General features: G+C 42.5%; 1 protein-coding gene across 1 annotated transcript; it reads right to left on the bottom strand.

Annotated features, from left to right (window-relative positions):
• Positions 1-237: 237 nt before the first annotated feature.
• Positions 238-13,283, bottom strand: STARD4 (StAR related lipid transfer domain containing 4). The gene is made up of 6 exons (XM_006261302.4): positions 13,227-13,283; positions 10,537-10,656; positions 9,020-9,069; positions 8,000-8,126; positions 6,853-6,967; positions 238-6,101 (listed from the first exon to the last, which is right to left on the bottom strand). Exons 2-6 carry the CDS (start codon positions 10,639-10,641, stop codon positions 5,875-5,877), a joined length of 624 nt encoding a protein of 207 aa, XP_006261364.1. The 5' UTR covers positions 10,642-10,656; positions 13,227-13,283; the 3' UTR covers positions 238-5,874.
• Positions 13,284-27,072: the final 13,789 nt, after the last annotated feature.

The raw sequence follows: 27,072 nt of genomic DNA, 5'->3' as shown, positions 1-27,072 counted from the left end.
GGAGCTGCAGATAGACCCCCTCAATATCAAAGTGTATAATGGGCAGCCTCCTGCCTAATTAACACCTTAATTATGTTCCATCAAGGCATGGCAGGTGAAAGGTGGGCAGTGTGCCCAAAGGCAAGTGGGGAAACTAGCACTGTGGCTAGTCTGGGAGCCCCACTTTGCCACACCTTCCAACCCCAATTTTCTATGAATTGGGCCCCATGGAAAGCATTGATGACAGGAAATCACAAAGGTGTTGGACTTCATGTTTTTAATTTACAGTACAATCATTCAAAAAATAAATACATCCTTAAAATTACACTGTAAATTCACAATCAAGCCAAACTAAATTCAACTTTGATAAAAAGGGGTGCAACTTGATTGGCTTTAACCAAATTGCACCCATTTTGCCAGCAATGAACTTGAAACAACTGACTCAGAATAAAGATTCTATGATTTTAAGAAAACAATATTGGTGTTTGTGTGGGTGTTTTTGTGTAAGTCTTTAGGCAGCATAAATAATTTCTTTCCAAACATTTAAACTGTTAAATGCATTTTAATTTGGCAAATAATGGAACGCAAGTCCAGAGAAAACACCATTCAAGAGCAGGACCTAAACCATCATTTACTTAAAGTGCCCAGAACTGTGCAGTGGAGACCAAACTTATCTAGCACTAACTCAAGGTAGTCAAAAGGTATTGTTGTCTCGGTGTTGCCAACTCTCATGATTTTTGGTGTTGTTCTAAAAAAGTCTACGCTTCAGGAATATGAAAAACTTAGCTCTTTCTTTCTTTTTTTATATATATATATATATATATATATATGGCAAAGATTTAAGGGTGCAATGCAAAAGGGAAGACTGTTTTCAGGTTTACTTTACTATGCTTAGCCACTTTTCCTAAACACATCCAAGGGACTATGCATGCAGAGCCCCAAATACATTAAACTAGTAGCTGGACTGAACCGCTGTAAACAAAAACAGCCCTTTAAAAACCTTAAGTCAGTAATTCTATATACAGGCAACACCTGCTTAACGCTGTTTCACTTAGCACTATTTTGCTATAACGCTCATTTTAAATTAATACCTGATTTCACTTAGCGCTCAGCGAGTTTCATTATAATGTTCATGGCCGCCATCTTGGGTCACTAAAAACAACTGCAGTCACCATCTTGGGTCCTCAAATACTTTCAGTTTTGCTTAATGCTCATTTCACTTAACGCTTGGTTTTTCAGGAACCAATTAAGAGACCTAAGCAGGGGTGGCCTATACTTCTATTTCTAGGCACTTGCTACTCCTATAGAAAAAGTTCTGAACAGCGTTATCTATGCCTAGTTGTTTTGGAAGTACTCTAGAGGCCTAAAGTATTATTTTTGCTGTGCTCCTTGCACAACGTGAAAGATCTAGGTGGATGAAGTTCTTGCAAACTGTCAACAAAACTCAGTCCACGTGAGTAGAGCTGACCTAATGGAAAATGGTGCCCTGGGCAAACTTTTATTTTGGTGGCGCCCCGTTGGGCTGGACTGGGTATTGCTTCTTCAGCCTGGAGTGGGGATCAGGAAGGGTGACCAAGTGTTTGGTACCTTCCTGACCACGGCACCGTGAGCAGTCACCCACCTCTAAAGCTGCCTCTGCATGTGAGGATGGCAGCTTTCTACACACTCCTCTTTCCTCCCCCTCTTCAGAGCTGTAAAATAAGTGCTGGCATGTATTTTTCTCCAGTCAGGTTGTTGGCTCCCTCTACAGGGATACTCTCAAACTTGCACAGAGACAGCAATCTAAAGAATTTGTGGCTGGCATTTAGTTCCTTGGCTTTCTCTGTTCCCCATGTGCTCAGTTCACAGTCCACTAGGAGAGGTTTTAGGGAGAGTCTGGAATGGAAGTCCTTGCTCTCATCCCTAGCCCTCCTCACTACTTTAGCTATGCATAGACAGGAGAGAAATCTGGTCCCTGAGAACACATTAAGACTTACAAGTACATCAAGTTTCCCACAACTGTAGCCATACTATTGTGTAATGAATACATAATATTTAGCAACAGTATCAACATATTTGTATATGCCCTAGTAAATACCTACAAGTCAATGTACATTTATTCTTGGTGATTTGCCTGGTTTCAGAAATGTAATTGGCTACTTTTACTTACATGGGCTAGCATCTTGTCAGACCATCTCATTCATAGTACAGTTCTGTCACTGTCATCAGGAGTTTGTATTGCATAAAATATGTATTGCCTGCCTTATTGAAAGCATCAATAGTAGGTATATGTTATACTACAAAACTAGTCCAGTTCTCTCTGTTGACCACTGATAACTAATAAAATGCAGCCTGAGGCCTATTTAACACTTGACTTGCATTAGCAGGAAATGAGCAGTCTTTAGATCCCCAGCTGTTAGAGATGTTATGTTGCTATTATAGTTTTCTACATTATAGGGGAAAATGCAGGTAGAATGGTTCTTGAACATGCCTAAACTCTTGGACTTCTTCTTTTCCTTGTGGAAGACTTGTGAAAGAAAATGTATTCCTTCAAGTACTTTTTTGCCAGCATACTTTCTTTGAAAGACCAAAGCAATTCCACTAAACTCTGTGTAAAAATATCCAGTGATTACAAGAGGCATTTGATCAGGACCTTGAAATGGCAGCTTTTTGGAGCACACACCTTATAATCTTTAACTGTAAAGTGCCAGGTGCTACATCACAACACATTTCATCCTTCAACAAAAGGGGGTTTTGTGCTCCTTTAAACTGTGTCCTCAAAGCACTGAAGTGCCTTTGTAAATAAGAGGCTCAAAGTGCAAACTCTGAGGGACAGAAAGAATGAAAACTGCCAGAATGATTCCCTTCTAATATAAATATTGTAAACCTCAATTATTTGGACACACTAGGTCCTGAAGAGACACTAAGGCTACCTAAAAAAACATTGCTCATATTTTTATCTATATATATCTAGATGGATATATATCTAGATATATAAATATATCTATGAGGGGTTTCACAGAACTTCCTCCTAGATACCAGCTACTGCCATTCCAATATTGCTGAGCTGTTAGGGCCTCTGGCACTGACATTTGTCCTTACAACACATCCCTCTGGAGATGAGAGGGGAAGTATGTCCAGGTTAGTACTGATTTGTCAGTATCATAGTAAGCTAGATTTTCCTGCTGTGAATTACCAGCAACAGGAAAAAAAAAATGCCCTTCACAGAAAAAGGTGGAGGCAAATTGGGACAGCAGCCAAAGACCTTGAAGGTCTACAGAGCTATGAAGGAATAAGAATAGTAGTAAGTGGTCTGCCTACAGGCTGGAAGGCCTGCATGGGAGATGATATGGAAAAATCTATCTTCAGATCTTTCCTCATAGCTTTGTCCAGTTCCTTTGCACCCCAAGATGAAGGGATGTCTCCTTTGGGACCATAGGGAAATAGAGAAGATGAAAGCACTTGATGCTTCCTGTTTTCTGTGCCACAGCAGATAATCTGGGCTTGCTGTTTGTGAAAACGGATGTCCTTATTTATTCTAAGAAAAAAAAAAAACTTAAAAAAAAAAATCTCTCTACTTGAACAATGAAATGAGCAAATCTCAACTGCTTAGTATTTAGGTTGCAAATGCTGTGAAAGAAAGTTGGGTTTCCTTCAGAATTTGTTTTCTGACTCTTTCCTCCCATCATTGACTGGTTTTATGAAAACGGAAATAGTCGGTTTGCTGAGATTAGAGTATCCCTCTTGAAATGGCTTTAAGTTTGCTGAATCTACTACCTCTCACTTTCCACCCATTTAATACATTACAGCTGCTTGCAAATATTAAAAAAAAAAAAACAAAAACCAACAACACACTTGACAGAAGCAATGCATTACTTCGATCTGGCTCCGCAGCATCTCTATACACTGGGTGCTTCGCACATTAGATAAAAGTGCCAAAAACCCCCCACTAAACCAGATGTTGGGTGAGCCAGGTCCCACTACCACGCTGCCTGTGCTGGCATCGGCGCAGGAACACGCCAAGTTTAGTTTTTGTTGTTGTTTTTATTTTATTTTTTATGTCTGCAAGCACCCTACTTGTATTATCTGTCAGTCATGAATGTGTCCAGCTGGGAGCTGAAATGCTAGCATTCAAATATGTCCTGCATTGGCTACACAGCTACATCCTAATGAAACTAAGTACCTGTTAAACACTAATCTTTTATGGGTTGCAATGTGATTTCCCACCTCCTTCAAAGTAAAAGATGCATAAAAAAACAACCAACCCTTGGGATAAGATATGTAAATCTATACAGGTCCTTGACAATGCAGATAGTAGGAAGTTTTGGGGGGTTTTTTTGGTTTGTTTTTATTTGTTTGGTTTTTTTAAGCAATGAAGTGCCTAAATACCACTTAAGTGTGGCCCTTAGTCCCTACATGGCTTTAAACTACTCTGTAGACAGGCTTTTCAGTATTTGGATATCCAGGGTCTCAAGTTACATCTTTCCCTGTTTAAACTACTTAAGTTTCTGAAGCATCTTTACACAGATTTATACATTGCTGCAGTCACTTGCTTAGGAGCTGCTGCCTGTGCGGCACTACTCAAGCTAGTTCTGGTACTACTAGCAGTGGAACTGTGATGGCATAAAGCTCAACATAGGCTCATCGCCCAACTACTTTTCCAGAATCTTCAACAGGTTTTTTAGCCCCTAGGGAGCTCTGACCTAGCAATGGTTACAGTTTGAGCAATACCCAAGCTGCTTGAGGTATTTCTGTGCGAACTGGCAGGTGCACAAATATCTGCAGCATAGATGGACATGCTCTTAGTCTAGTTAGAGTTATTCCAGATTAGTCTTCATTTTGGAGAAGGCCCCCTCAGTTAACCAAGGAAAGCCTATATGCTGCACCATTGCCATATCAGCCCCTCTGTCCTCCTGTAGCAGTAAACTTCTCAACCAATTTGAGGATATAAACAAACAAAACAAAAAGGGTTTTCAGTGTTGTTTGTTCTTATGTTGAAGAGTATGGGGGATGTACCTCTAAAACTAGTAACATTATCTATATAGTCTTCAATGCAAGTTCAGTCACCAATACACATCTGCTTTTTTAAAAAATTGGATTGTGTGCAGGGATGAGTGGATACAGCAGGAATTTATAGCATGATAAACAAGGGCCTGATCAAAAGTCCCCTAAGGATTATGGAAAAACTACTGAGCCTCCACCAAGCTTTGGATGGGCTGTAAGTGCATTTCTGCTAGCTACGGCATTTAACAATCAGACAAAACCACATTATGAAAAGCCAAGACCTCGGGCATTTGAGGTTGCAAGTGTGTAAGTCCCAAATAAGAACTCTATTTTAAAGTGATTTAATACCTGTCTAATATCCCTTTGGTAAGCCTTAACAGACATTATTAAAATAAGTATGGATTAATAAACTGGAACATACAGAAACTACAAATGCTCACGTACAGACCAAACACTTTAAGATCTTTACCCGTCCATTCCTTAAACACAAAGAATATAAAATTACGTTTGCAATGAGGTGCTGCCAGCACAGAAGGCCCACATTTGTCACACAACAAGTGCTGTTAGCTCACAACTTCAGTGAGCGTAGAGGTCACTTCATATTATCAGGTTTTAGCCCATGTTTTAGATAGACTTTTTCTAGGAAGCAAGGGATTTTGTATGGTCGTACTGTAAGTTTCAGAAGGCAGGAAACACAAGCTTAAGTGCAGAAGCAAAATATGTACATACCTGCTGGATATCGGGCTGAAATGTTACCGTTAAAGTTGAATCCCTCTTAAATATAGCTTCTGATGTTAACTGGAAAAATACCACTACCCTCCGAAGTAAGCAGCTAAACCATGTTCAGCATAATACAGAGAGGAGGAAATAGATGATTGCAAGAAACATACAGAGTTCTAAGTCACTATGTGACTACGTTTTCAGTGCCTTTTTGAGGTCGGAATAAAAATTAGCCAGGCTGCTAGCCATGGCAGTATCTACTGCAGATTGCGGAAGCATCCCTCGAAGTTCAGTCTGGATGAAGCCCGTCAGAAGACTCTGGTCAGGGTTGTCCTTAAGTGGGACACAGAACCAACCGCAGGGGTGATTAAATCCCCGGACAAAATTAGGTCTTACTTCTCCAAATTCAAGACTTAGCCCTAGTTTTTATATTAAAAAAGAAATGGAAGGGAAAAAAAAGTAAGAGAACATAGCCATAAGAATTGAGGAATCATGATCCAAACTGGGAATCCAACTGCACTCTTTGGCACATCAGTACACTTTTCACTGATGATCAAAACAGAATGCAGCTCTTTTGTCAGAAAGCTGTATTCCACCAGGTAATTAACCAACTAAACCAAGATAAAGTGGTATGTGAAATAACCCAGTTAAAGCAAATACAAGGCAGAAGCTTCTATATAGGAATATTACAAGAAGTGCCAGTCTCACCTTTAAAAAGGCTTAGCTCAGCAGTCAAATTTCTGGATACTGTTCTCTGTCTTATTTTTAAATAAATCAAGGTGGTACATTCATTCCTCCCTCTCTTCCACGGGCAGGCAGAATCTTTTGGCATAAGACCATGTGTTTACTCCCATATATAAGCAAGTTCTAAATCCAGCTCCACCTGATTAATAGTGTAACATCAGGCTGTGCACTTCACTTGCCATACTTTTCCCATGGTACTAAAGATTAGTCTCCTGTAATTGCTCCAAATGTTAATATACTCTTGGATGGCACTCATATTAAAAGCAGTGTACAAATGTCAGGTAAGCTGATCTACACAGCACTCCTGTATACAACTATCCTGTGTGTGTTTAAATCTTATATCTGAAGGGGAACGGAATAGCATGTGTGCTTAACTCCAAATCCAGGGACATGCTACAAAACAAGCAGCAGTCACTGATGCCTTACCACATGACAGCAGGCCCTCTTCATATTGAGTAGTATAAGATAAATCAATGAACTCTCTTGGTGCTATGATATTCCAGAGCTGCCCAGCAGTGGTATAGCGCATTACACAACAGTTCTTCATGAGGGGGATAGGGGAAAAAAAACAAAAAATAACAAACATCAGTTTAATTTATGTTCCTATGAAACAAGTCTCTTGAACAAAGTAAGTGTTATGGGGTTTGGGGTTTTTTCTTTTTGTTTTGCACTTACATTGCACTTTTCATCTTGAATTACCCATTTTAGAAATGGCTACAGCCCAGGGGTGCTCAAACCCAAGTCCATCGGCCACACACAACCCATGGCACTGTGTCATCTGACCATGCAAATATGCAGTGCAGCGAATCCTTTCACATGTGCTGAATGCATGCTGTGGCACATCACCACCTTTGAAGCACCGCAAAGCACACATACACACTCATATGGATGCGCCCTAGAGGTTCTCAAATCTGGAGGCGGTTAAGCATACTCGGCATGCTCAGTTTGAGGTTTAAAGGCCACTTTATTCAAAGTGCACTTGCATTTAAATAAAACAAAACTGAAATTCAACAAAACCGAATTCAGCCTTCACCAGCTTTCTAGAACGACTTCAAGTTTATGTAGTTATTAAAGACCATAAAAAATTAAGATTTCACAGTATCTGACTGGAACTAAAGCAAAAAAAATATTAAACAATGTACAAGCCAAAAATCTATTGGCTTTGAAGTTATGAACCATAGGTTCCCTAGTAGTCAAGATAAGCCTAACCAATGGCCAATAACTGCAGACTCCAGAGAAGTCCGAAAAGAAACAGCAGAGAAACTACTTTTTTGGCAAGTCTTACACTTCAGTATACATTATTATTCTAGTTTCCCCAAACAAAGCCCTGATTCCTCCTGAGGCTACCCTGTTTGGAACAGGTGAAGCTGTAGTTTCACAAAGTATGCTGGTCTTTTAACTTTAAAAAAATCTACATCCTACAGAATAGAAGAGAGCACTCTCTAAAAACTGCATTTGAGGGTCTTAAAAAAAAAATTAAAAAAAAAACCAGACATTGTAATGCCAGCCCCCTTCCTCCTCCCTCCCACCACAAGAGTGCCAAACCCTTTTATACGTTAGAAAGATTTCTTACCTCTTCAAACTCTTCAACAATGTCCATGGTAGTCATTAAACTATCCCAGTGTAGTCTATACGGACCAGGGCGAATGTGATCTACTATTCTGTTGGTGACATCTTCTACCACCCCTTGAGTTTTGTAGCTAAAGAAAGATTGTACATTTGAAATGTAAGTATATAATCTTTTCATAAGCCTTCTCCTAGCTTTAGTATACATTTACTGTAATACATTACTACCTGAAGATAAGTATCAAGCAAACAATTGTGTTGGAGAGGCCATGTGCCCTCTCATATACCCCTGCCCTTGTGTCATCCAGGCCATGAGGTTCCCCACAGGTCTGAAAATTTGGGGGTGGGGGAGCAGTCTCACAGCTTCCCTGATGCCAAATTTTCAAACCCATGGGGAGTCCTGTAAGCTGACAGCATAGCCCAAGCTCAGCAGATCATTTTCTGAAGAGTCTCAGGGAGAAATTATATCTATTGAAGTAAATGGAAGTTTTGCCATTGACTCTGAAGAAACCAGGGTTTCTTCCCCAAGTTGTCAATACCAGTTTTTTTCAAGTTAAGATAAAAGCATTACATAATAATATCATAGGAAATATACTACAGAGATTCATTCTATACTGGGAGGAAGACAGTCTGGATGATCTAGCCCAGCAGTCAGCAACCTACAACCCATGGGCCAGATCTGACCTGCAAAGAGGCTGGATCCAGCCTAGGAAGGTCTGATCCGGCCTGGCGGATACAAGGGATTGGGCGACACATAGCTGTGCCAAGTTGCCTGTCTGCTCCACAGCACCCTCCTTTGCAGCCCTCCCTGCTGCTCTCTCATGCCTGCGCTTACCCTTGTTTGGGAGGTGGCGATACACAGCTTGAAGCAGGAGGCTGGGATGCAAGTCCTGGCCGTGGGGGGGCAGGGGGAGCAAAATGTCTCCAACCCCTGCTCCTGCTTCCCTCATTTCAAACTTCTATGAAGTAAGTTTGTGGGACTGTAAAAACTTTTTTTTTCTTTTATCTAGTTTGAAGCTAAACTTACAGATATCCACTGAATTCTTCGGATGGCTTGCGCCACACAGTTGCATCTTTCTGGGAAGTGGGGGGGAAAAAAAGGAAGTAAGTAATGATATAATCATATTAACTTATGTTCTTTTCTAAAGTGATCATCAGTCTACTATCCAGGTGCTTCTCTGTGTTGCATGCATTAGGAATAAAAGAACACGTTTCAGAGATCCTTTCCCAAAAGCATACTGTTCATTACAAATGTTTAATTGAACTTTAAATCCAAAAAGAAAATGGTAATAGTAAATGCACCATTTTAAATTAGAGTTTTGCAGTGCCGAGTACCTGAAAATCTTAATAGCTTCATTATGGCTCTGCTGATTTATCTGAACTACTAAGAATTATAAGTCATCCAAATATGACTAAGTATCACACTGCACCTTCTGTATCCAAGACTTCAGAATGCTTAGGTCACTTTAGGAGATGCTCTAGGAATGTCTATTCTCTCCTCTCTAATGAATGCAGTGCTATCTTTCACCAAATATTTATCCAACTGTTGAGCTGAACTTTGTGCCTGGTTTCTGAAGGCATGCAACAAGAATTAAAGAATAAAACTCTTTACAGGTCTAGGAGATAATCCCAAAAGGCAAAGTTTCCTTATTCAGGATCACTGAGGTTTAAGTGTTCAGAGTTAGAAATAGGTGTCAGGCAGTAACTTCACTCAGCTATTACATGGATAGTTTCTTTATATAGAAGAGTGCTTACTAAAAATGAGGTTATACAAGTCCACATTTCCAGGCCTTGTTGAGCAATCCTAGGGACTAGAACAGTCAAAGGAAACTGTAGATTGAGCAGTGAAATTTATGAGAGGCCCTAGAGACACAGTGGTTTAAGACATCTGCATCTAAGAAAAGGACAAATATCCTTTCACTGGTTTCTGAAAGAAGGGAGCTGTCTTTATGCTGTTACCCTCTTCCCTCCCCAGTTATAAGAAATGGGATTTTCTTATATTTTGTAAATAATGGATTTGGAAAGTACTTGACTCCACATCACTAATATCTGTTCCAAAAGAGAAACAGATCTTTAAGACCTCAAAGCTGCTATTACTTAGAGGCAAAATACTTATTCTTGATCCTACTGATTTAGATAGCTTAGGTTTTTTTGGTCTAAGCCTATTTCAAATGAAGAAAAATGAACTGAAATTACATTTCAAATCACACTTCCTTTCAAGGGAAATCCCAAACGTTATACAGTTAAGCGTGGGGAACTGTTCGAACTATTAGAACCTCCTAAATACAGATACAAGTAAGGATGTAAAATACTTCTGCAAACAAGCAATGGAAATTCATTTTGGGGATTTAAACTGAAGCAACCCTAGGACACTGCTGTGTAAAAAAGACCTCTATCCAAAAGCACTGTGGGTAAACGTATCAAAAGCATAACCTGCCATTATCTTGGAGCAAGTAAAGAAAAGATTGGGAAGAAAAAAAAAAGCACTAATGTTAATATGAAGAAAATAAGCCCAATTACATACAAAAAGACTAGATCACTTACTGTTTTCTTGGCAGGCCGCCATTCACTATCTTCAATGTTGTAGTACTGGATCAGAGTATTTTTCAGTTTTGTAGCCAGTGAAGCTGCATCTGGAAGGATTTCCATTCTTTTCCCTGTGTACTGAAATTTTACAATTACAATTAAAATAAAGATCAGCCCCAGTGTCTCTTTCTACCTAAGTAATTCCAGTTAACTTCAAAACCAAAAGTAAAATGAGACCTGGACTATGAATCTGGAATATGAACCCAGAAGTACTCTTTGCCCCTCCCGCCCATTGCATTCTGAGTGGTTTAGTCTTCATGCATGTACTTATACATACATGCATGAAGACTAGAACATAACTAATTTCAGTGGATTTTTTTTCAAATTGATTATGCTTAATTAATCAATACAAATTTTGTTTATATCCACTTAAAGCAATCTTGGTCTTGAATTTTTTTAAATCAGAAATGGTTTGTTTTCAGTCTGGTGTGCAAGGAAAATCTGAAAAGAGAGAGAGATGTTTTTCTTCCCTCCCTAACCTTGACCATTTTATTAAATTTGCTTTGTTTATAACTGGCCGTGTCTACACATGTATTTATGCCAGCTTAAATTAACTGTGAGGTAAATTACTGTGAAGTAAGCTAGAAAAGACCAGTGTCTACAAGTGCAGTGTTAATGTGCTTTAACGCCTACATGCAGACTGACTTGGGACTGAAGTTAGTCCCAAATCAGTCCACACACACAATGTTACTGCGCAGTAAGGCATCTACATGTGTGTTACTGTGCAATAATTAATTGGGTATCAAATTTACACTCAAGTCGGCATAAATTACCATATTCACTGCGCAGTATGGGCATGCGTGGGTAGACTCGTGCCCATACTACACACCAATTTCGGTTACTGCACAATAAATGTGAACGTGTAGATGAGCCCACTGAGAAGTAGAGGTACTGCTCCATCCTACTGAGAACAGTGACCCTAGTTTCTTTAGGACTTGTGTACCTTATCAGTTCACCTTTCAAGGAAAAAGATTCAAAGGAATTTTAGCTGAGTGTCAGCAGTCCCATATGGCTCTTATTGCTGCATTTCACCATTTTTAAAACCAAAGTTCAACACTGGTCATATTTTACATAGCATTCAGTTCACCCAGACAGGCTGACTGCCATCCAGAAAAACTTTATCACTACAAATCTGTAGGCTTCTGTAAGACTCCAATGAGTTTGGATTAGTTTTCTATTCTTTTTTGCAGAGTTGCCTCGCAATTCCAAGCTTAAAAGAAATTCACTTTACAACATCTTGACTTTGACATTAGGAAAGTTACCTACCTCCCACTCTAAGTACCCTGACAATGTAGTTGTAGACTGTTTTAATGTCCAACTCCCTTAACATAAATTATCCAGAAAAAGGGAGAATGCAGAAGGTCCCATATCCCCAAGTGCTTTTGTTATGTCCCAATGTTCACAAAAGGCAGTGAGGGGAGGTGCTTTAAAGATGCCTGAGGCAGACTATCATATCAAAGTTCAATTTCAAAAAGAACCGCATGTCAAGATTGCTTACACAATTCTTTCGTTTAGTCAAAGCAATCGGCATTCCAGATATTGCAATGCTAAGTTGCCTTGTACTGTACATCTTTTTTTTTTTTTAAAGGTACTACTGACAATTACTATGTTACTAACATACAAGAAGTCAGACATTAGGAAAACATGAAAATATGCTGGTTTCAACTAAGTAGCCCAAAAGAATTAACAAGCCTGTCCAAATTAGTATACGTCTTATAGCACAATTAGAGAAATTGGAAACTTGCCCAACTAAAAAGAATCCAGTTGAAGTGAGAACAAAGATGGGATAAATGTCATCCAGTTTGATTTTTATCTCACTAATTTGTATTACAGTAGGAGTCCATAACAACAGAACATAAACAATAGTGGAAACGTGACTTTTCCTAACAGCACTGAAACTAATAGCTTCTGTGACAAGACATCAACACAGCATCTGAAGGCATCACAAGTATATATGAATTCCTCTCTAGGAAGCAGGAAGTCTATAGTGCAAGGGATAATAAACTAAGCTTTAATTTAGACTGAGATTAATGAGCCTGGGCATGAAAGGATGGCTGACTTTGTGAGTAAACATGGGGGTGAAAGGACGGCTGATTTTTAAATTAAATCATCCTTGCAGCAGGAGCTGTGTAAGCCATTTCTTCCCTCCCTCCCCGCAAACACTAATAGCCAACCCCAGTGGTTGTTAACTTTGGTAGACTCAACGCAACCCACAGCAGGGAGAGTCTGAATCCGGCCTCTCCTGCAGCGGCGTGGTCAATGCGCTCGCGCTCTCCCAGAAGAGGGGAAACGCGGCTTCCCACCCGCGTGGGCACAGGCACACACGGACATGGGGACAGGCAGGGGCACAGACGGGCATGGACACATGCGCACACACACATATTCGCGTACGCACACGTGGGCATGCGTGTACAAGCGCGCGTGAGAGAACTCACACGCACACGCGAGCACACACACGGGCGCGAACACGCACCACGCACAGGCACGCGCACGCAGGGACGCCCACCCATCCTAGAAGACAGCAGTGACCCCGTTTCCTTAGGGCTGGCCCCCGGGGCAGGGCCACGCGCCGCCCTGGTGCCAGCACTGGCCCCCGTCCACCGCAGCCCTGAGCCGCCCCCGGCTCCCGCCTTGCACTACCCACCTACCCGCCCCGTGCACCGCCGCCGCCGCCTGCCCCGCAGCCAGCGCCTGCCGAGCCACCGCCAGCGCCAGCCAATGGGAGCGCAGCCGGCTTCCCGCCTCAGCCAATCAGCGGGCGGCCGCTCCGGCTCACTTGCCCGGCCCCGCCTCTGGGAGGGCGGGGCATGAAAGGAAGGGACTCCGCCCCGGCTCCCCTCGGAGCGGCTTCATTGGAGGGACTGGTTCAGGGGCCTGCTCATTGGTGGCGGGCGGGAGGCGCTGCGCGCTGATTGGCTCGCGGGAATGGAATGATGGTGTTTCCTCAGGGCGCGTGGCTCCTGGCACCACCCCGGCCTGGGCGGGGTGAGCCGCATGTCCGTCGGGCAAGGCGGTGCGGAGCCGCGGTCTCGGCCCGGTCTGGGCCGTCCGGGGCTGGTGCCCCGGAGTCCTCTGGAAACCTGCCCTGTTCCCAGCCTGTGCCCTTCTTCAGCCTGCTGCTTTTCTGTCCCCTGCCCTGCCTGGTCTGTTGCTCTGCTTTCTGCTCCCTGCCTGATTGCGTCCTCCACTTGCTGCTCTCTTCGCGGTCAGCCACCGTGTTGTCCATCCCCAGTGTGTCACGGGCCTCTCGCCCATGCACGCGTGCACACATGCTACTTGTGGCATCCGTGCTGCAGGTTGACCAGCCCTGCGCTAGGTGTCCCGTATACCAGGCCTTGCACGTGGAGCCAAACACTGTAGGCTCTCCTCCCACCCCAGGATGATCAGGCTTGCACTTTCAGCAGGTTCCTCTTAGCCACTAGCAGCTCTGAAAAACAGAAGGAGGGTGTTTGTGCCCGAAAACTTGCAAAGAACTTTTTGCTGCTACCTTGTGTTGTGTTGCTGCTACCAATGAGATGTAACCCCAGCTGTTTCTCAGGGCTTGGACTGTGGAGTAGTGTAACAAAGTGTAATTTAAATCACTTGCATACGCCCACCCAAATTATCTCAGAATCCAGGTGAACAGATAATCGGTTGTCCTGAGATAGCTGCTGCAAAAAGTGCCATTATAGGGCCATTGCATAGAAATGAGCTGGTTTGCATCAAGTGGACAGCTATTCCAGATACATGACATCTGCACGGGTGTAATTCACACTGGTGTGTTTTTACTGCTGGTTTTCCAGGAGAACCCTACACCAGATTCTAGCGAGTTATGCTGCTGTACAGATTTACATTGTATGCGCTCTCCTTTTATTACACTAGTGCAAATGCAGTTGTTTGTTCAAAGGTGTAGGTTGTAGCCATGTTGGTCTAAGGACAGGCAGACAAGGCTCTTTGGGTGAATCTGATATCTTTCATTAGACCAACTTAAACAGTTGGCAAAACATTTTTAGCAAGCTTTCAGGTTTAAAAACCTTTAGTCAAGCTGAGGAAGCCTCTGCAGTTGGTGTGTGCTCTTCCTGGATGGAATGAAAAGTAAAGAAGACGGAGGCTGGGCTGGTATCCGTGCAAGACAGGCAGTCAGTGAAGGTGTAAACTGAGGAGTCAGTGGGTGAGACACAGGCTGGGGAGGAGGGGGATGAATGTAGCAGTTAAATAGTGCAGAGGTACAAGACAGCCACACTAATCCTAGCGGCCAAGGTGCTGGTTCTGTATTTCCATAACACCTTGCACTCTTCGGAGCCCAGTCCCCTCTGGCCTCAAAATATTACTCTCTCTCTTGCTAATTACAAAGCCAGCTTATGGATTTTAAACTAAGTAACACAATAATGAATCTATCAGTTCCTTATTGGGAATTGGTTGAGTGTTTTCTGCTGAAAGAGATTTTTGCCAGAAAATGCCGATTTGCCAAAACAGAAATATTTTGTGGAAATGTATCAGTTTCAGTGAACTACTGGTAGAGTTCCTGCCTGAGTCCTGCAAGCTGTCCTTGAGGGCTTCTTAGGAGCTTGGAGTTCAGGGTCCGTGGATCTGGGGCAGCTCAGCTGTGCACAATGCCCTGGGACCAGGGACCCCAGAATATCTAGGCCTTCCTGCCTTCTTGCTACATAGCCAAAACCCTAGCAAACCAAAGCTTCCATGGCTTCTGACTACAAGCTTCATGGCTGTGAGCTTGAGAGCTGTGGCTTGAGCAGGACTTCCAGGCCTGTTTACAGACTGTTAGAGATGTGTGTGCTTTTGTAAGCAACACCTCACTTCATCAGTCCCTGTTCCCCCAAGCAATCCCGAGAGTTACAAGAAACAACGAACACAAGCTAGCGGAGGGTAGTTGCAGGCTAGACATTAGGAAGCGCTATTTCATTGTCAGGGCGGCTAGGACCTGGAACCAACTTCCAAGAGAAGTGGTGCTGGCTCCTACCCTGGGGGTCTTTAAAAGGAGGCTGGACGAACATCTGGCCAGGGTCGTTTGACCCCAGTACTCTTTCCTGCCACAGCAGGGGGTCGGACTAGATGATCTCCTCAGGTCCCTTCCAACCCTACCAACTAGGAAACTAGGAAACTATCAGATGCTATGAAAGGGCATGAAGAGAGCTGTGAGCTAAATGCTGTCATCAGATGCAGCAGAGCTCATATTGATGAAAATTATAAAACATAGATGTAAATGAGGAAGGTATTACAAATTTTATTCATCCAAACAATACAATGAGCCTTATTAAGATCAAATATTGGCTATAATTGTCCAGCACCTAGCACAATTCTGATTCTTGACTGGGGCCACAAAGTCACCATCTTACTAATAAAAACAATAATCCCACAATTTGAGAAACTGTTGTGGGAGGCCAGTTTTGTCTTGCAAGGTACAACAATCATCTTCCCAAAATTTGACCACTAAATTATGTGAAGTGTCTGATACTTCATTTCCCCAGAGATAATAAAGTATTGAGATTTCCCCCCTAAATTAAATCTGTGCAATACAAGCAACTGGGCAACAATCTGTTAAACAGAGCACACAAAAAAACACCTCTTGAGGGTTTTGAATGGAGTATTAGTAAATTAATAAGTTTACCTTTAATTTCTTGCTAGTTTATTGGAAAAAACAAAATGTGTGTAGCTTACCAGTTACAGTGAACCAAATTCAACTCTGGTAGAGACAGATGCAGTATATTTTATATTCTATAGACTTAGTCCTATGAGATGCTAAGCATTCTGGTTTTCATCCAGGAAAGTGCTTATGTACTTTGCTGGCCCAGAGCCGGAGAACTGTTTGTTGGAGGACTTAGACCACTGGGAGTTATGCCTGTCACCATGGGTGCATCTGGCTTATTATGCAACACACTTTAACATAATTTTTCTACCTTTGGAAGAACACCATTAAAATTGGAAACATTTAACACCCCTTATCTGGTTTTAATAATAATTTTAATCATTTTTGGCCCTATATTACACAAAGAGCTCACATTTAACCCAGGTAGAAAACAATGGATATGTCAGAGTCCAAATGAAATGTGTCATTTTCTTAAATTTTTGGGGAAAAGGTTACAAAATAGTTTCTCTGTTTATATTTTAAGTTCTTTATTTCATCTCAATAACGACCTCTTTCCAGAATTTATATGGTGCATTCAGGATGCACTGTGCTGAACAGAATGATCTTTTTGGATACACATAAGTATTGTAAACTACATTGTATATTCCTAACACTGTCCTTGTTTTCAGAAAGGTTGTTTGTATTCATTTGACCACATGAAGACAGAACAAGTATCTCTCTTCAGCTTTATAACTAACAGCAGCTCCACAGAATCCTTGAAAACAGAAAGGCCTACTGAAGGTCAGGGCTCTGGGGCTTACTGTCTTTCAGTTGTTTTATCAACTAATCAATAGCCATGAAAAATTTGAAAGGCTCCTTTTTCCTAATTTCCTTTTCCGTAAACAGTGGTTTGGACCTCGTAGAAGCCACAAGTGAGATTTTTCACAATGTGACTGGTACCTTAGTTTACCAAAAATGATCTAATTTTTGGTAGCTATTAGAGACCTTTCTCTTGGGGGCATCCGAATACCCTGGACTAACTAATGGAATGACAAAAACGACATCAGCTACTGTGCCCTTAGTGTGTTTTAAGTAAAAGAAATACTCACATATACTCAGCTAGGCTCCTCAGTCAAAACAAGCAGCACTTTCTTTCTGAATGCTAAAGGAATGTGTTTTATTTCCTAGGGAACAGAATTGCAGGGGACAGTAATTGTGGGAGCTTCCCAAAACAGTCTTCTTTTTTTCTTCAGCATTTGCTATAATAATTAGCCCTATGGTTCATGCTGATTTATGGCACTTTTAATGCAGTTTTACAAGGGGATGCTATAAAAGACTGGTCTATGGAAGCAAAATTTCTCTGAGGTAATATTAAAACTATTTTGGTATCTCTCCTTGAGATCAGAATTACATTTGCCAGTGTTTCAGCATTGCCAATATTTTCCTTTAAGTGTAAGCCACCCATTCAGATGTTCCTAGACCCTTAGACATTCAGCAGTTTATGATTAATCCAATAATACATTTAGATAAAAAGACCAGTCTTGCTCCTGAAACTGACCACCTTAAAAGTTTTATTGATCTTATAATAACGTATCTGAATGATAGGCTGCTTGAAAAGTTTACCCTAAAAGAACTGTGAACTGCTATCTACAGAATGCTCTAGTACAGAACATTTTGCAGCACAATCAATGGAATACTCCTGCTGTTCTGTAGCCTCAACCATTGAGGTCCGGGTTCTTCTTTGCTCTATTTCATTCCCTTCCCCCCCCCCCCGAACAATACACATTGCCAATATGTATGTATTAATTGCCAAAAGAAAAATTGAAATAGATGACCCAAGCATTACATGTACTTGGCCCTGTAAAAAAATGTCATGGCAATAAAGCACTGGTCCTCAACTTTCACTGACCCATGGAAAAGAATACTGAGCAAGTAACCTCAGTTTTCACTGTTTTATTTCTTGTGCCCACAAGCCACATCAGAGAATCCCCTGGCCAGTATACTGCCCATGAGTCATGGTTTGGGGTCTGTGCTATGCAGCAAACCAAGAGGAGGTTATTTCTCTCTGCCATACATACCAATACAACCAGTGGCACTATCCCATATAGCTAAACAGCTAATAAATAAAAACTCCCTTAGTTGGTTCTCTAACTCAAATCTTTGTCTTGTGTGTGGAGATTTCAACATATGTTTCTAAAAAATACAAAATCCTGAATTAAGGGCAAAAAAATCAAGGTTTACTTCACCGATTTCAGCATCTCTTAGATCTACAATAATTAATACAATTCATTTTCAAATATATATATTTGTCCATCTTGTGACTGTGGACAGTTTCACAAATGACTGCTTGTCTTCCAGTCACCAGTTCCTGAAATACTGGTTGGAGAAGTATCAGTGAACATACTCTAGAAGTATCTAACCTGTGCTAATATTCTGAACCCCCACAATTGAAATTAATTTGAGCCAAGGAAACAGGGAAACCTCTGTTAAGCTAAAATTTTATTCAGCATATGCTACATGCTCCCTCAAAAAAAGATTTTTGTAAAAAAAAATTGCAGTATTTTAAATGGAAAGTTTGTTTTCACAAACCATGTAGAAATAGATATTTGCCAGTATCCAAACCTGTTTATTTTAGGAAACTATTTTGGAAGAAAAATCACTTTAGATTGTTTTCATTCTGTAAAAAGTTTTTTAAAAAGTGGACGTGTGTCACATTTTACAAAAGTTTGTGATTTTATTTTCTTTAACCTCCACTAGCAACTGAAGATTTCAGGAATCGATATAGGCCAATCTATTGCCCCAGCACTAATTTCTCATGGCTCTGTTCATCTGGAGTTGTGCTCTGCAGCTGATCAGAGAAGAGAAAGCAGCAAGTATAATTAACAAATTACACTAGCATATTAGAGCAACTCTTCCAGCCATTCACTCTTATCTGGGATCTGAATAAATGTCACATCAGCAGTGAGTAATTGCGTGACTGAAGCAGAAATGCTTTTTGAAGTTTAATGTTCAACCAATCCATAAGCTCCATGTACATGTGCATACTGTACGTCTCATGGGTAGAGAGAGGTAGTTAGCAGCATTAGTCTGAAGGCAAGCAGAAGGCAGGACTGGATAGCACCTTATCACACATTCACTTGCAACAGTTGAAAATCATTTGAATGTTGTGATGCATAAAAGTTAGTACTAACTCTACAGCCTGGTCTAGATGCTAGCATCTGATGAAGTGGGCGGTAGTTTACAAAAGCTTATGCCTTTATGAATGACCTAGTGTTTAAGGTGCCACCCCACCCTGTTTTCTGTGCCATCTCATTATAATTATAATACAAAAGTTGTACATTTTATCTTGGGGTATGGGCCTATCCCAAATACTCATTCAGTGGAAACAGCAGCTGGGTTTTCATGTTTGTTTTCTCTATGATCCTCTATGTGCTCAATTTATTTGTGGAAACTTTTGTTTCTAACTGCCAGGTCCACAAACACAACCTCATATCTTAAAATCAGGGTGCATTCTTCAATACCTGAAAAGCTTTGCTTAAAAAAATGGATTCTACTCTCAGCTACACCTGGGCAGCTCTCAAGCCCCCTGGTAACTATGGGTGGATTCTGGCTTCACACTTACCTAAAAAATTTATTTTATAATGAACTGGACTAGAATCTGACTCACTTTTTACATACTCACTTTTCAGGTTGGAGCAGAACGTCACATATTATTTCCTATTCTTTAGATTATCACTACATTAGTCAGACCTCAGTCAGGTGCAAACGAGTTTTCAAAATGAGGAAATGAGTCTTGTTTACTTGCAGGTTAGTGACACAAGGAAGCAGAGGAAGATAGATGGCTTTGTATTGGACTGGTAGTTAGCATGTTAGCCTTAAGCCAGGCAGAAGGTAGGGCAGGATGACACCTTCAGCAGTTAGTCTCTAAGATGCAACCATGCCCTATCTTTTCCTTGTATAAGAATGAGTTTTAGATGATTAATTCTTTGTGAAGTCAGACCATTACATGTTGAAACATTATAAGTGGGAACAGAATTTGATTCATCATGCACACCTCATTCTTAATCATGGGTGGGTAAAACGCGGCCCGCGGGCCAGATGTGGCCTGCCAGGCCATTCTATCCAGCCTGTGGGGCCCCTAAAAAATTTAGAAAATTAATATTTATCTGCCCCTGGCTTCCTGTCATGCAGCCCTTGATAGCTTGCCATCAGTAAGCAGCCCTCCGCCCAAACTAATTGCCCGCCCCTGTTCTAAATAATAATACTGAAAATAAAGGTTTCATAAACAAGCAGATGTACCATTTTAATGACATGATTCTTTGTAGAAGCCACAAGGTGGCAGAAAAGCAAAGTAAATAGTATATCAAGACACAGGTACCGTTAAAAGAAATGTATGGAACCATATAAAATATGGATGAAAGTACTTTAATAATGGCCATTGTGCTTAACTGGGCCATAACCCAAAGTAATAGAAGTGAAGTGCAAACCATGGACATTGAAATACAAGCAAAATGCGTTTGAATTAAATTTGGCTTCTGCACCTCATCATGCAGTTTTTCAGTCCGTTTGTCAAAACACAGATACACAATAGCAATGCAATCCCATAGTGCAGTTACACATAGTTACTGTAGGTGGTTAATGATGACTTTTGCTTTATAGTCTAACCATTATTCATAAAATTGTGATTCATCAAACTGGGATGAAGAAGATAGTGCAATTCAGCTTCATTTTGCATTGCATCATTCACATAAACTGTGCCTAAAAAACTTTATAGTGTAAACAGCTAAAAAATACTGATGGCTAGATTGTTTACTTACAGTTCATTGCAAAGAGATGGTATAAGCAGTGACCCTATGATCTGGTACAGGGCCCATCGTATTATGCTAGTGACTAAGGGAATGTCTAGTATCTTCAAAAAGCTATAAGTAGAGATCTACCCTATTTGCAATTTCACATTTTTCACAGAAACCACAAAAAAGTGGTTTCTGCAACCCCCCCCCCCCCCAAAAAAGCAGTCCCCATGATTTTGGTGCTGAATAAAATGATGGCTCCCCAGAAGGAACCTGCAGTCCTCAGGGCCACTGCAGCCCAACCTCACATCCTGCTGGGGGAGGTGTGGGGGGAAGCTGCTGGCAGGAAGGGGAGCAGCAAAGATGGTGGCTGCCCCCCTGCCCCTCACAACTGATTGGCTGAGGGGAGAGGGAACTGCCCGTTGTGCAGCTAATTGGCAGTGAAGGGTAGAACTGCACTATGGGCAGCCCTTTTGGCCAGCCAGTGACAAGGGACAGGGCCACCAGGGACAATTGGGGGTGGGTGTGAAAACACTGCAAAAATGGCACCAGGTGCTGAGAGTAGGCCACAGTTTTTCCCTCACCTCAGCATGAATTTAAGTAGATCCCTAGCTGTAAGTGGCTAATTCATTCTAGTCAAAGAATAAAAAGAACATTTATCTCCTTGCTCCCCAACAAGAAGGGTGGACTCCTCCAAACAACACGACCTCATATATAAAAAATGATATGCTAAAAATGAAATGTGTAAAATATGATATAGTAAAGCTGGAATGTTCCAGGATTCATGAACAAGGGTTAGCATAAAGGTGTCCTAAAGCTACCTTCCTGCATTAGCTTGGTATGTACCAGAATTGGCCACAAGTGTCCAACACAGTAGGACTTCGCTTAAGTCACTTCTGTCAGCCTCCTGTCCAGTTCTTCATTTGTTACTCAAATATGGTCTGATTTCAAAGGGAACTCATCTAGTTCCAAAGTGGATTTTTTTAACCTAATCTCACTGGGCGCGTCCAGATGAGCACGCACATGCCTCTTGCCCCATCTTAAACCCCTTTGAGATGGGGCAAGAGGCACATGTGGGAACGAAAAAAAGTTCCCCGTGCTGCAAGTTTGCAGCGTGGGGAGAAAATTAGACCCCTGAAAATCCAGGAGTCTAAAAAAAATGGAGTTTAAAAAAGCAGGTCAGGCAACCGGAGGCTGAGTCCTCCATAGAGATGCTCTGGCTGCCAAAGCGTCTCTGTGGTTGGCCCCTTGCCCTGGTGCTGAACATGCAGCCTGCCCGTGCAGGGCAGGCAGCTGCTTCAGCACTGGAGCTCCAATGCCAGTAAGTAACGGGTCGGGGGGGTTGGAGTTGGGGGGGACTATGGGGGGGGCCCCCACTGGCCCCGCCCACTTCCCCAGGCCCCCAATCCCTGCCCTGCCCGGCCCCATCCCCCGCCTGCCCCCCTGAGGCCCCCCGATCCCTCCTGTGCCCGGCCCCATCCCCTGCCTGCCCCTCAAGCCCCCCCCAATCCCTGCCCTGCCCGGCCCCAGCCCCCCCAAGGCTCCCGATCCCTGCCCCCGCACCCAGCATCCTCATGGGGGAAAAAAAAAAACAACCCAGCACTTACTGGCAGTTGTAGCTGCCATCTGGGTCACTGAGGCCCTGCCTGCACAGCACGGGGCAGAGGGATGGCCCCAGCCTGGGCCCTCCGGGCCCCGCTGCCCTGTGCTGCCTGGGGGGGCTCTGCCAGGAGACCCCGGAGGCCCCCCAACCCCTGCTTCTAGGGTAAGCAGAGGCTTTTTTTTCAGGGTTTTTTTCCTTTTTTTTTTTTTTTTAAGTGACAGTGCCTGCAGTTGGGGGGGCAGCCATGGGGGCCTGGGGGTGCAAGTGGGGGATGGGTGGGGCAGCCATTGGGGGTTGTCTGAGGGAGCGGGGGGTGGGGCTGGGTGGGACAGCCATTGAGGGGGCTGCAGCAGCTGGCGGGGGATAGGGCCATGTGGGGCAGCAATCAGAGGCTGGGGTGGGGCATGTGGGCCTTGCAGAGGGGGTGATGGCCCCTGTTGGGGGGCTGTAACCCCTGTGTGGTGCCATAACCCCTGTTGGGGGTCCCGTAACCCCTTTGTAGGGGCTGTAGCCCCTGTGGGAGGGCAGCAAAATATATATTCATATATTCATGAATTCATGAAACATGTATATAGAGTTCACTTTATTATGATGATAGAGACACTAGTAGGCTTCCACATTGCTTTGACACTGTAGATATAGCAATAAAACATTGCCCAACTGATCGCTGTCTCTGTCTCACTCTCTCTCTCTTTATAGTGGTCTTTTGTTTTACTTGTGGAGGAACATGGATTTTTGGGTATTTTACAGAGTGACTTCGGGATTTTTTTTTATCAGAGATTTTTCAGTTTTCCAATAGGGAACACCAGAATTCTTGCTAGGGAGGCCAGTGGCAGGACCCTGCCTGCTCAGAGCTGCCACCTGGGACCCAGCTGGCTGTGGCTGACCTCCTGGCCAAATGGGGCCAGGAGGACATGCTTTGACAGTTCAAAGCAGGCCGCCACACCCAGAACATCTTCTGGGCAATAGCTACCCAGATGGCTGGGCAGGGACACATATGGCAGTAGTGCCGCATGCCGGCCATCTCTGCAGCCACAGCCCACTAGCAGCTGGCCCAGAGGGGCAGATGCCTCTACTAGCTGTGCAGTCCCCATCTGGGTCTGGCAGGTGTGCAGCAGGTCACAGCCAGGCAGCAGCTCCCACTGCCAGACTGCCGCAGTGGGTAAAGGGTGCAGGGAACTCTCAGGGCTGCTTCAGCAGTCCAGCTGGCTCAAGGGGTAGTGTCCCCAGGTACCAATTGGCTGGGCCCCAGAAGCTCCTGAGAGCAAGCAGCCCTGAGCTACTTTCTAGGGCAGCTTTTTGTACTGATGAGGCCAGGACAAGGCAGCTTTTTATACTACTGGGGACAGCACAGGTGCTGGCCCTGGGATCTAGTTCCCCCTGGCTACAGATCTGGGAGGAGCCAGGCAGGGTTATTTTGCCCCAAGTGGCATAATTTGCTCCACAACAAAGTGCATGTCCAAGCATGTGCACTGAGGCAAAAAGCCCCAGCTCAAATTTGCAACCCTTCTATTTGAGCTGCTGCAAGCGCACGTGCTTGCATGTGTGGATGTGCCCACTGAGTTCTTACATACCTGTAAAAAAGTAAATGAATGTAAACCAGACTAATACTCAAAATATTATAGCTATTATATGGATCAGTTATTAATTCTTTCTGGAGTATCCTGCCTAGCAAATCTATTTTTAAATAACTTCTAGGTTTCTTTATAATTCACACAATTTACTAGCATTAGGTACAAGGCCTTCTCCAGCAATGGATTTATTTTTTATTCCTCTTTGCTCTAGGTCAGGTTGCAACATTCACATAAAGGTATTTTACCTGTTGCCTGAACTCCATGCAGTTATATTTTCACAGTTTCTGATCGGAGGATAACCTTCATGATAAACACAATAGCTCACTCTTTGGTAGACCTATTCAAATAATCCTGTCTTGGTGAACCAGGAAGTCCTCTACTTACCATACAGCAAAGTTCTTTGTATATGGAATCTCCTTATATTTCCAAGAATGTGTTGAGGGTATCTTGGACAGGCCACCGTCAGGTGTTTTAGTGTTATTTACAGCATTGTCTTCCCTTTGTTTTATTACCCTTACTCTATATCCATAGTCACCACCTCAACAGCTTTTTGTCTTCTTTTTGGGATGTTATTATTTCTAACATTGGTTGTCATAAAGATGAGTCATGGCCAATTATTTTTCCCCTATGCTAGTAATTAATCTTATAAAATGCCTCAGGAGGTGCTAAACCCAGAATGGTGCATTATCTGTATCTTGGCTGTTGATCAAAGGTACTCAAAGTTTGTGGTCAGCTAAGAGGCAGAAAGATTCTACTCAATACAGGAAATGGATGGGAGCTCTCTGACTCACCGTCTGGCTGAATGTCCTTTATTAATTTAAATACACTTTTCATATGCTCCAATGAATACACGGGAAAAAAGTAAAATGGAAAGAAAACACTCCTATATTTCTACCTCAGATTCCATTGTTTCTTTTGACCCTGAAGAGCCAGTCCATGCTAAAGGTGTCAAAAGTAACTCATATGAGGGTTGTTGGTATGTTTGGAGGCATAACATGTATATGTGTGTATACGTGTACATTATGCCTCTATAACTCTCCAAACATTGTATAGTGTATGCACACTTGGGTGTATATTATGTATATGTCATGTATGTGACATGTATTTTTATATACATGCACACACTTTAAAATACTTATAAATGAAAGCTGCTATTTAAATAAGAGTGCTAGCATCTCCATAGTCTATAGATGGTGCATGTTTATGGTCCAATGTGATGTTTTTGCAGATGAGATGATAACTGTTGAGTATATTGCATGTCATATAATTCAAGCTTAAATTCATTGTTTTTATTGAGGAAGAGGTTTTCCACTCATCATCTCAATAAAATGGGAAATTATTAATAAATACATAATGAAGTTTAACATGATAATTTAATTTAGCCAATGTTTACATCCTTTAAGCTTTATTTGGGTGTTTCATCAAAAGGAAGTGAAAGTGACATCATCCAAGTAAAGGTTGTGACGTAAAATTTGGATTTAAAAGAAACAAAACTTCCCCTTACAACAGCACTAAGAAAACAAAAAATAATAGAATTATGAGATCACAAATGGTGAGAATTCATGTACTGTCTAAATTACATGTTAGCTGGAAGGGAAGATCCTGCATATACCCTAGATACTATTGATCATGCAACTGAGAAGTCATGTTATTAGATATAAAATAGGTGGTGTATTTACATTTTTTCTTTTTTTTTTTTTGTAAACATATATTCTTAAAATGTGATGTGCCAAATTATTCTTATTACCAATACCTCTCAGAATAACTATCATGGGATTTCCAAGCTTTTGTTCTCATGGCTGTATCTTAACAGGAGAAAGCCAGATGAGATTATAAGCACCATTCCCTAAGCCCCCTGACTCTTTCCCTGCAAACTCCAGGACCCCAGGCCAGTCCTCAGCCCATGGCTCCCTCTCCCTGCTGAACAAACTGGCCTGCTCCCACCCCTTGCTTTTACAGAGCCTCCCCACCTGGACCCTACCTGAAAGGCTGATCCTTATCGGTTGGCTCTGTTCCTGGCAGAATCCTACCAATACTTTATGGGTATAGCGGGGTAGGGTCTGGTACATCCAGGTATCCACCTGCCTCCCATACCCAAACAACACTGACAAGCCACTACTGTGAACAGAGGTGCCCCAACCATGGCAGCACCCCACCCCAACCCACCAACACCCTAGTACCTGACCCCAACCAGACTCATCTGACCTGCAGCAGAACTAGGTCTGTTGGGCTGGTGCCAGAGGGGTGAGGATCCATCATGGGCTCCTGGAAAGGGAAACTGGCAATCTTGAAAAGGCAACAGACACATTTTTGGTCTTTTGTCTGAAAACCTGACAGCTGTGGGAGGCAGTTGTGGTCCCCTTGGGCCACCAGTGAGTCAGCTATGACTTGTGCCCTCTGGTGCTGTTTTCTGTTACTAGGCACAAAGGGGAGCCTGCAAATCATGCTGGGATGCATGCACTGGGGACCCCTGGCTGGGGGCATCATCAGCACAAGCTGTCTGCTGAGCACCTGGCCAGGCCCTGTAACACTTGTACAGTGCTCTTCCAGTAGGGTTTCCAACCACTCAAACTAAGCTGCTAAACTTCCACTGGTTCATTTGAATGCTTGCATGCTAATGAGTTGAAAATGATGTAATTTTGCTTTGACATGCATTATATCTTAATCTATTTTAACAATACTGATGTAACACATATTGCTGCCTTTCACACTTGGCCCACAGACAGCCTTATTATCATGAGACTATCTTAATCCCTGACATAATTCCAGTGATTTCAGTTATGTCACAGTACATATTAATTTGGAGCAAGCTGCTGACTAGTATAGTAGCTCTTTCTTTGGATAAGAAGGCATAGATCATAACTGCACTCAATTATTACTAGCTTTAGGGATATAGTCTAATAGTAGAAGAGAAGGAGAATGGAGAAGAAGCACAAAAGGTGCCTGTAGGCATGCAGGGACACT

Source organism: Alligator mississippiensis, chromosome 3 (genome assembly GCF_030867095.1).
Source record: "Alligator mississippiensis isolate rAllMis1 chromosome 3, rAllMis1, whole genome shotgun sequence".
NCBI classification, from domain to species: Eukaryota; Metazoa; Chordata; order Crocodylia; family Alligatoridae; genus Alligator; species Alligator mississippiensis.
This window is presented reverse-complemented; position numbering and strand designations above follow the sequence as displayed.

Coding starts and splice junctions, on each gene's coding strand:
- STARD4 (XM_006261302.4), bottom strand. CDS start 10,641: ATGGAAATCCTTCCAGATGCAGCTTCACTGGCTACAAAACTGAAAAAT. Junction 9,070..10,536: donor GGCGGCCTGCCAAGAAAACA/GTAAGTGATCTA, acceptor CCCACTTCCCAG/AAAGATGCAACTGTGTGGCG. Junction 6,968..7,999: donor TTGTTGAAGAGTTTGAAGAG/GTAAGAAATCTT, acceptor CCCCTCATGAAG/AACTGTTGTGTAATGCGCTA.